This window comes from Cnephaeus nilssonii (assembly GCF_951640355.1).
Source record: "Cnephaeus nilssonii genome assembly, chromosome: 2".
Lineage (NCBI taxonomy): Eukaryota > Metazoa > Chordata > Mammalia > Chiroptera > Vespertilionidae > Cnephaeus > Cnephaeus nilssonii.
In genome coordinates this window covers 42884798-42895102 of record NC_137073.1, presented here as the reverse complement: position 1 = coordinate 42895102, position 10305 = coordinate 42884798, and the positions used below count along the sequence as shown (strand labels likewise).

At 43.9% G+C, this 10305-nt stretch overlaps 1 protein-coding gene across 4 annotated transcripts in view; it reads left to right on the top strand.

The window, feature by feature from the left end:
- Positions 1 to 711: 711 nt before the first annotated feature.
- The window catches only part of SRFBP1 (serum response factor binding protein 1), a 62352-nt gene continuing 52758 nt past the window's right edge, over positions 712 to 10305 (top strand). For 3 of the 4 annotated variants that reach the window (XM_079779917.1, XM_079779916.1, XM_079779919.1), the window contains exon 1: positions 712 to 800. In XM_079779917.1, coding sequence (XP_079636043.1) covers positions 765 to 800 — 36 coding nt within the window. In that variant the 5' untranslated portion in view covers positions 712 to 764. The remainder of the gene's footprint in view (positions 801 to 10305) is intronic. The other variant, XM_079779918.1, reaches the window with a different exon arrangement.

The following is a 10305-nucleotide window of genomic DNA, read 5'->3' as shown; positions in this document are numbered from 1 at the left end:
CTGGGGAGTGTTGGGGGGGGGGGGGGGGGGGGGGCAAGAGATCAACCAAAGGACTTGTATGCATGCGTATAAGCACAACCAATGGACACAAGACACTGGGGCGGGGGGGGAATAAAGGCATGTGACAGGGGGTAGGGGAGGCTGGGAGAAGGTCTATGGGGAAAAAAAGGAGATATATGTACTACTATATGTAATACTTTAAACAATAAAATAAAAATTAAAAAAAATAATTAAACTTTCTTACAGTGTACAGGAAAAACATTTTCACGCCTAAGTTATAATGTGAGGCTGAAACAAAAAGTTGTATCTAATAAGGCGTGCAAGAATCTTCACATGTACTAGATAAATAAAAATTCAGAGCAAAATCTGGTGATTCAAGTGATGCTTTCAAAAAAGCTCTCTCACCTCCATTGGGACAAAAAAAACCCACAAACAACTAAGGTCCTTACAACGCGGGCCCAGTCTACAAGTGAATAAAATAAAACCAGCATCTTGAAAAATTCCTTTACTAACAGATCGCAGAGCGCCCAGGGGCCACCGTTCACGCCTGGTTTCCATAGAAACGCGCAATTCCGGCGCGTAGCCCTCTGCTCCGGAAGTTGTCCTGCCTCAGCGTCTGCGTCCCTTTTTATTCAAACGTTGGTTAGCGCACACGACCAAGGAGTTTTGGGGCAAACAGGCCACCGTTGAGGGGGCGTGGCGACGCCGACGCCAAAGGCGGACTGAGTTCACGTGCCGCTGCGGATCCGCTTCCTAGATCAACCATGGCCCAGCCCGGGACCCTGAACCTCAATAACGAGGTGAGCACCGAGGTCTGGGGGCGTGTGGGGATGCCCTTGGGGGCCTTTGAAGGGCACTTCTGCGTTTCTCTGAAGGACGCGTGGTCTGGCCGGGGTGAGGGTGGGAAGTGCGGAGAGGAGCCTGCCGGTGGGCCCGGGCTGGTGTCCGGAGCTCGGAGGATGCCGCCGTAACTCCGCTTCAGGTTTCTAGGTGACTGAAGCCAGAGACGTATCCCTGACGTCTGGACCCAGGAATTCGCGTCTGTGGAACCTTGGGGAGTTATATATGTATGTATTCAGTGTCCTCCTCTGTACAACCAAACTCGGAGTATAGTACAAGGTTGTGAGGATTAAATTAACTGGAATACGTCAAGGGTTTGCCCAGTGCCTGACAGTCTGTAAACTCCCGGTACACATTACCTACCTTACGTAGCGGCTCCTAAGAAATTGCTGACCCTGAATGAGGTCATATCTTTTATGAGGATGTATGCTCAGTACCTCATTTCTTCTTTCAGCGAAAGCCCCATTTCTTTGCTTTCATTTACAGCAAAACTTTTTAAGAGCTGCTTATATTTGTGGCCCCCAATTCTTCTTCGCTCGTTCTGATTCCAGTCTCATCAAACATTTGCCTTCATCACCTCCACCATAGCGTGCTCATGTCACCAGGCTACCGTTTGTGCCACTATTCTCTTTACAGTTTTTGCTTCTATTCAAGGGAGTCAATAATCATCTGAAGATTAAAATTAAGCTGTAAAAGCAAGGTTCAAATTAGGATTCACAGCTACAGCAAAGGTTGTTCTTTAACTTCTTTATTCAGTGGATACATGTGTCTGCTATAAGCTGCGCACAGTTTATATTACACAGTTGTGTAAGGCACTTTCTATTTTCAAGCAACCTATACCAGGTAGGAAAACTCACCTATGATTCAGAATAATGCCCAGAAAAACAGTACAGAAAAGTTTCCAAAGGAGGCAAAGTGAAGTGAGTGCAGTATTTGTTCTTGGGATTTAAGAATCTTATGCAGGAATTTCAGGTCAGTGATTCAATAAAGGGGAAGAAGGCATTCCAGACAGATGGACCAGTATAAGCAGAAAAGGGATGGTAGTAGGAAACCGCTTGGATGGTATAGGGATAGAAACTCTCCATTGATGAGAACTTGTGGGATGAAGTAGGAAATGAAACTGAAATATATTACTTCCTTACTGCCAGGTCAATAAATCTGGGTTTCACTTGGCAGTGGAGTACAGGATTTATTAGAAAGGGAAATATTAAAGATGCTTCGTGTATAATTATAAATGTATGTTAAGCTTGTGTTAGTTCCAGAAAACATTTAGTGGGCTTTTTTGCATTAGGTTAACTATCCTATATAATAAAGAAGTAATATGCAAATTGAACCTCACCCCCTCACACAAGATGGCCCCAGGGGTGGATAGTTGTGGGCGATCAGGCCAGCCAGGAAGGGCAGTTAGGGGACGACCGGGCCTACAGGGGAGGGAAGGCAGTTGGGGGGGACCAAGCCTTCAGGGGAGGGCAGTTAGGGGTGACCAGGCTGGCAGGGCAGGGCAGGGCTGTTGGGGGCGACAAGGTTGTCAGGGGAGGGAAGTTAGGGGCAACCAGGCTGGCAGGGGAGGGCAGTTAGGGGTGACCAGGCCGGCAGGGGAAGGCAGTTCGGGGGGGACCAGGCCTGCAGGGGAGGGCAGTTCGGGGGGACCAGACCTGCAGGGGAGGGCAGTTAGGGGTGACCAGGCAAGCAGGGAGGGCAGTTTGGGGGGATCAGGCCTGCAAGGGAGGGCAGGGCAGTTGGGGGCAACAAGGTTGTCAGGGGAGGGAAGTTAGGGGCAACCAGGCTGGCAGGGGAGGGCAGTTAGGGGTGACCAGGCCGGCAGGGGAAGGCAGTTCGGGGGGACCAGGCCTGCAGGGAGGGCAGTTAGGGGTGACCAGGCTGGCAGGGCAGGGCAGTTCGGGGGGACCAGACCTGCAGGGGAGGGCAGTTAGGGGTGACCAGGCCAGCAGGGAGGGCAGTTGGGGGGGATCAGGCCTGCAAGGGAGGGCAGTTGGGGGCGACCAGGCCTGCAGGGGAGCAGTTAGGCGTCAGTCAGGCTGGCAGGGGAGTGGTTAGGGGGTGATCAGGCTGGCAGGCATGTGAGCGGTTGGGAGCCCGTAGTTCCTATCCACAGGCAGTCGGACATCCCCCGAGGAGTCCCATATTGGAGAGGGTGCAGGCTGGGCTGAGGGACACTCTCTCCCCCCCTCCTCCCCCCCCATGCACAAATTTCATGCACCGGGCCTCTAGTGGGGTATAAAAGATCTAATTGGAATTCTTGGGAGTTCACTGGAAATACTAGTGAGTTCCTGTTCAATTTTGAAATTACTCTGAGAGTAGTAATGACATGCCACTCCTCATTTAAGGCTCTTTCTTTTTCCATTTAGCTAATTTCCAGGCCTCTTCCAAATAAATTTTGACCTTTAGGAAGTCTTCACCTATTCACCTCAATCTGGGCTAAGTATCCATTCTTTGTGCAACTAGAGTGCTTTTTACTCTGAAAACACTTGTTTACCTGTTTCTTATTGTGTGTATGTCTATCACCTACAACATATGTGCTCTATAAATGTTTGTGGATGACTAAATGAACTTATCAAATTGGAAGCTTATATGTCTCACACTAAAGTAAATCTTATATGTTCCAATATGAAGGTGGGGGAAAAGTAGACATGATGGTATAATTTTAAATTAATGGGAGGAAAATTGCAAAGAAAAAAGCAAATATAGATTTGTCTGCATAAAATTTGAGAAACATCCCAAAGAGGGGAGGGAGACAAAACCAATTAGGAAAAGAACTAGGGCAAATATGACAGATAAATGGCTAATGCCATTACTGTAAAATACCTCGTGGAAATTAAGAGGAACCATCTCATAGAAAATTGGTAAAATAAATGAATTAACTTTTCAAGAAGAAATGTACCTGAAAAAAAGTTCAAATTCACTGTTATCTTTCTCATTACTACCCCTATCCTAGTCCACATTATATCTCCCTCCAGCACTACTGTACTAGCTTCCCAGCTACGTACCTGTGATTCTTCTTTCCCTCCAATCTCATCTCCATAGTGCAGCTGGAGTACTCTCTTCAAAACATAAATCTAATCTTGTCACTCCCTTTAATGCAGCTGAAGTACTCTCTTCAAAACAAATTTAACCCTTTGCACTCGCTTTTTTCTCAATTCCTTTATTCTAATGCTAACCTTGTCGAGTCACACTTGACATCCGAGTGCAAAAGGTTAATCATGTGATTCCCTTGCTTAGAACCTATTTGATGATTTTCCCATTGCTTTTGGTCAAGACCTATCTAAATAAAGCCAATTTCTCCATCTTCTATTATACCACTCCCCACCCCAAAACCCCCACTTCTATCTCTTTACTTCCACTACACTGGTCTCCCACCATCTATCACAGGGGTGGGGAACTGTTTTTCTGCCAAGGGCCATTTGGATATTTATAACAACATCATTTGAGGGCCATCCAAAATTATCAGCTTAAAAATTAGCCTGCTCTATTTGGTTAAACATTTAATTAACTCACCCCCTAAGACCTTGGCAGGGCCAGATCAAATGATTTCACTGGCTTTATATGGCTCTTGGGCCAGACATTCCTCACTCCTGATTTAGCACAGCATCTACAGATCCTATGCTATTGCTTTTAACTGTTTCTCTCATTAGTCCATTTCATACTTTTTCAGGGAAAGCATTCTTGACCTTCATTACCCGTTTTATAAGCTCTTGTAGAACCATTTTACCTCTTTTTAGAGGTAAGCTTGTAAGAGTTGCTTAGTGTGTATGTGAATGTGAGAGAGATTTCTATTCCCTCCACCTAAGTTTTTATTCACTATCATATCCTCAGTACCTATCTGTTGAATGAGAATTTGAGGCATCATTTTTGTGATCCTTAGTAACTTAAATTAGCTCTCTTTAACTGAGATCCAGGAATGTATTTCAGGGATCCTATAATTGCCAGAAATTATGTGTAATTTGGGATTTATATGCCTGTCTCTGAAGGGAAAAGAGTCCTTAGGCATCCTAATGTATAAAAACCCTGGTTGTAACGTCCGGTAACGACTGAGGCTCAACCAACCAGAAGTCAGTCCTGCAGTCTGCTTCCACTGCAAGCGCGGTGCCCCAAAACTGACTGCTGAGGGCGCTGCGAATCAGGGCCAGAGAGAGGCCTGAAGAGAGAAGCAGGGACTGATCCGTTGCCTTTGTGGTAGCTTTTGATCAGGACTTGCCTCTCTCTTTCTCTCCCAGTCTGGCCAGCAGCCGCACCTTCATTTCTCTCCAGGCCTCCACCAGGGCTGCTGATCAGCCCCACCTTTCTGATCAGGCCCCATTGATAGACCCAGAGACACTGACTGGCATAGAAACCGACCAATCAGAACCAAATCTGGGTGAAGTGTGAGGAACCAATGGCTGCCTAGGAGGCGGAGCTTTTGACGTTGACTGGCATAGAAACTGACCAATCAGAACCAAATCTGGGTCAACTGTGAGGAGCCAATGGCTGCCTAGGAGGCGGAGCTTTTGACGCTGACTGGCATAGAAACGGACCAATCAGAACCAAATTGGCTGGCAGAGGAGGGCAGTTGGAGGCGAGATCAAGCCAGCAGGGGAGGGCAGTTAGGGGCAGGTAGGCAGGCAGAGGGGGTAGGGGTAATCAGGCAGGCAGGCAGAGGCAGTTAGGGGTGATCAGGCAGGCAGGCAGGTGAGTGGTTAGGAGCCAGCGGTCCCAGATTGCGAGAGGGATGTCCCCCAAGGGGTCCCCAATTGGAGAGGTTGCAGGCTGGGCTGAGGGAACCCCCCCCCCCCCCCCCCCCCGCTCTGTGCACGAATTTCATGCTCCGGGCCACTAGTTCATCTATAAAGCTCTGGCATTATCTTTAGAATGTTGGCATTCATATCTGTGATTTATTTGACTGAATTACTTGTATTGTAATTTTGTATTGTGGTTTTTCTTTTAAAAAGTTATAGTATATTTAAGTACCCAAAGTGTCTTAAAAGCCTGCCTCCAGAGGCACCTATTATGCTAACTTTCAATGTCTTCTACCCTTAATAATCCCATTCTTTTAAAAAATTTCCAAGGATAAATTTAGGCTAACATTTATAGACTATTTCCTGACTCTAGGTCCTTAAAATACATTTATTCTTCTGAAGTAATGTAAAATTTTACCTTTTTAAAATAATAAACTATCACTTTTTATTTCATCTTATGATTATTTAATGCATGCTTTATATTCACCACTACTTTATGTGGACTGACTTCCCTAACCTCTAGCATAGTACCTTGTCTTCCCTAACCTCTAGCATAGTACCTTGTCTATAGATAGTAACAAGTAAATATGTGTTGGACACATGGAACTATGGACAGCTCAACTTGAGTCTTAATATTTACATGCGGGGATTGGGAGGATGTCCTACATGTAGACTTTTTTCCTCCCTTTTTACTAGAACTAGATAGAGAAAGGATGCACAATTGAAAACAACATGCTATTGTTTTTGTTTTTAAATATTTTTATTGATTTCAGAGAGGAGGGGAGAGGGAGAGATAGAAACATCAATGATGAGAATCATTGATTGCCTCCTGCACGCCCCCTACTGGGGATCGAGTCTGCAACCCAGGCATGTGCCTCCAGGTTCATAGGCTGCCGCTCAATGAGCCACACTGCCACACCGGAGTAATGAATAGCAGTGATATATACAATCAGAATTAGGAGATGAAACAGTCAGGGTACTTTAATTTCATACAAGGGCCAGGGGCTTTTATATAAAACTGACATTATGTTTTCCTTGATTGCAGATTAACAACAAGCCTATTAGAAAGCTGCTTTCCATTTCCTATAAGATAATAAACATAGAAGCTAATGTGCCAGAGAACAAATGGTTTGCCTTCATGCATTGTAAAAGATAAGACTGTCAAAAACTATGTTTGTGCTTTTGATGTTGCAAAACTGCTATTTCATAATTGAGTGTGTAGTACTTTTAAATAATTTTTACTGAAATAGTAAATAGAATCCATCCATAAGAAGGGAATCATTTTCTGCTTTGTTGTTAAACTATTCTGGGAAGTTTTGCTAGGTGGCAGCATATTCTCAATAATGATTAAGTAGTAGATAATTACCAGCATTCTAGAATTTTTACATTGTTGTTCATTAGAAATAAAAAGAAATATAATTCAATAATAATGGCCAAATAAGTACTTCATATAAAACCATAATTAATTTTGTTAACCATGAAATAATTCAAATATATGGAAAATGGTCTAACAAATGTCCTTGTAAACTACTTCCTATGTTTAGAAAATGTCAATATTTTGCCATATTAGACTGCCTCATTCTACCCACTGTATTTTCAACCTCAGAAGTAATTATTACACTTAGTGTGTTATTTTCTCATCCATAGTTTTTATAATTTTAGTAGCATATATATACCCATGCTTATATCCAGTGGATAGTATTGTGTTATATATTTTTAAACTTTGCGTATGATATCATATGCATATCACTCTAAAAGTTACTTTTTTTGCCAGATATTTTCAAGGTTTACCCATGATATATGCAAATCTATTACATTGGTTTAAAATACTACATTGTGTATACCTTATATAATATTTTATCTCTTATGCAACATTTTGTAAGAATACTGCGGTGAGCCCTGGCAGGTGTTTCTCAGTGGTTAGAGTGTCAGCTCAATCAAGCACTGAAGGGTCAGGGGTTCAATCCCCAGGCCCAGTTGGGGCATGCAGGAGGGAACCAATTGATTTATATCTATCTTCTACATCAGTTTCTTTCTCTCTCTCTCTCTCTCTCTCTCTCTCTCTCTCTCTCTCTCTCTCTCTCTCTTTCTCTTTCTCTCTGTCTTTGTTCCTTCCCTCCCCCCCCCCCACTCTCTCTTTGGGGTGAGGATTAACAAAAACAAAGAGAATGCTGCAATAAATAGACTTATGTATAACCTTTTGCTGTTGCTGGGGGTGTGTCTTCTACCTAGATTCCTAGAAGTAGGCTTTTGTTAGATATTGTTAAAGTTTCCTCTGGAAGGAGTGTACCAATTTGCATTCCTACCAGCAATGTATGAGAGTGCCTGCTTCCTCACAGCCTCACTAAAGAATGTGTTGTCCTAGTTTTTTGTCTTTGTCAGTCTGATAAATGAGTAATGAATAAGCAGAAGTTGTTGCTGTTTTTTTCAGAAGTTTTAATGTATTGCAAGAAACACAGATATACTCAGATTTTTCTTAGCACTGCAAGCTCCCCTAGATCAATACTAGTTCTTGGAGTAATGGCTTTATACTAACCATGGTTTTTGTTACAGGTTAATTCAAATAAATGGCAAAGTCAATGCATTATCAAAAAGAAGCTGGCTAGTTGGCCACAGGTTGAGAACCACTAGCAGGGTTGCCTAAGACCATCGGGAAACACAGATATTTACATTACGATTCACAACAGTAGCAAAATTACAGTTATGAAGTAGCAATGAAAATAATTTTATGGTTGGGGGTCACCACAGCATGAGGAACTGTATTAAAGGGTCTCGGCATTAGAAAGGTTGAGAACCACTGGGCTAGCAGATAGTCAATGAAGAGTCAATTCATACCACCATCTCCAACCTCTATCCAAATTGCCAGTTATAAAAATAATCACAGGAATGTAAAGTACAGCATAGGGAATCTAATCTAATAAAAGGGTAATGTGCAAATTAACCATCACTCCGACACAAAGATGGCGGCGGCCATAGAGCCCTGACCAGGGAGGGAGGGAGGGCTGCAGACACAAGGCAGAGCTGCTGGGCTGGGGACGTGCTCCTGGCGGCCGCCGCACAGCTCCGGGCATACCCCCAGCTCAGCGGACACATGCAGAGGGTCCTCTGCGCATGAGCTGCAGAGGAAACACCTTTTCTGACTGCTCTTGGCTAAGTTCCCTGTACGCTGCCACTCACAGTGTTCTTGGTAACTTGAGCAATAAGAACCCAAGAAGGTGATCTAGGGTTTTTCCACCTCACTCCTGGAGGAAAAAACTAAGGTCTGCGGCTAGAGGGGCTAAGAAATGTCATATCCTGCCCTAGCCTGTTTGGCTCAGTGGATAGAGCCTCAGCCTGCCGACTGCAGGGTTCAGGTTCGATTCTGATCAAGGGCATGTACCTAGGTTGCAGGCTCCTCCCTGGCCGGGGCCCAGGTCAGGGCTCATGTAGGAGGCAACCAATTGAAGTGTCCCTCTCACATTGATGTTTCTCTCTGTCTTTCCCTCTCTTTTCCAAGCTCTCTAAAAATCAGTGGAAACATCTTCAGGTGAGGATAAAAAAAAAAAAAAAAGAAAGAAATGTCCTATCCTATGAAAGACACATCTTGAAAATACCTAAAGAAAGTTGTCGTTTTTTTGTGGTAAAGGGACTGGAATCCGTGTTGATGAAAACTCCTTGGCGGCTGCGGCAGTGGCAGCAGCAGCGGGGTGATGGGGCTGGCGCCTTCCCCTGATCAGCCTGGTCACCTCCCGCACAGGGAGGCCAGACTGCGGCTTAAGGCCTGCTCCCCATGGGGAGTGGGCCTAAGCCATCAGTAGGACATTCCCTGAGGGCTCCCAGTCTGTGAGAGGGGGCAGGCTGGGCTGAGGGACCTTCCCCCCCCCCCAGTGCACGAATTTCATGCACTGGGCCTCTAGTATAGTCAATAATATTGTAATAACTATCTATGTATGATGTTAGATGAATACTTAGACTTTCTGGGGTGATGACTTTATAAGGCATATAAATCACTAATCACTATGTTGTACATTTGAAACATAATATTGTATGCCAGCTATAATTGGAAAATAAAGTAATTTCTTAAAATGGAGATATTGTACTTTAAACACCTACGTTAAACTTTTAATAAAAACATTCAAATGCAAAAAAATCAACCCAAAATAGTATTTACGTTGTGGACCAAAGTTTGCTCTGAGCTTTGTAGATCAGAAACTTGCTGCTATCATCCCGAAAGTATAGCTCATTCTCTCAAAGCAAATTTGCATTAACCATAAGCTTATTATTATTAGAGACTATATTAAGGAGAAAGCCTGTTTATTAAGAAATATATCTAGCCAAAACTGGTTTGGCTCAGTGGATAGAGCATTGGCCTGCGGACTGAAAGGTTCCAGGTTCGATTCCGGTCAAGGGCATATACCTTGGTTGCAGGCACATCCCCAGTAGGGGGTGTGCAGGAGGCAGCTGATCAATGTTTCTAGCTCTCTATCCCTCTCCCTTCCTCTGTAAAAAATCAATAAAATATTTTTTTTTAAAAAAAAGAAATATATCTAATGTAGACAGTAATGCTCACATTATAAACATTTTTTTTCCTGTCTATTGATCTACACCGGCTGCTTGGAATGTAGAACCATAGAAAAGATTTTAATTGCATGATTCAGTGTTGGGCTATGATATATCTGTCTCTATAATTGAGTTATTCCAGTACAATTTGGAATTTCCTTGAGTTGGACACTACCAGCTTTTGCTTTCATGG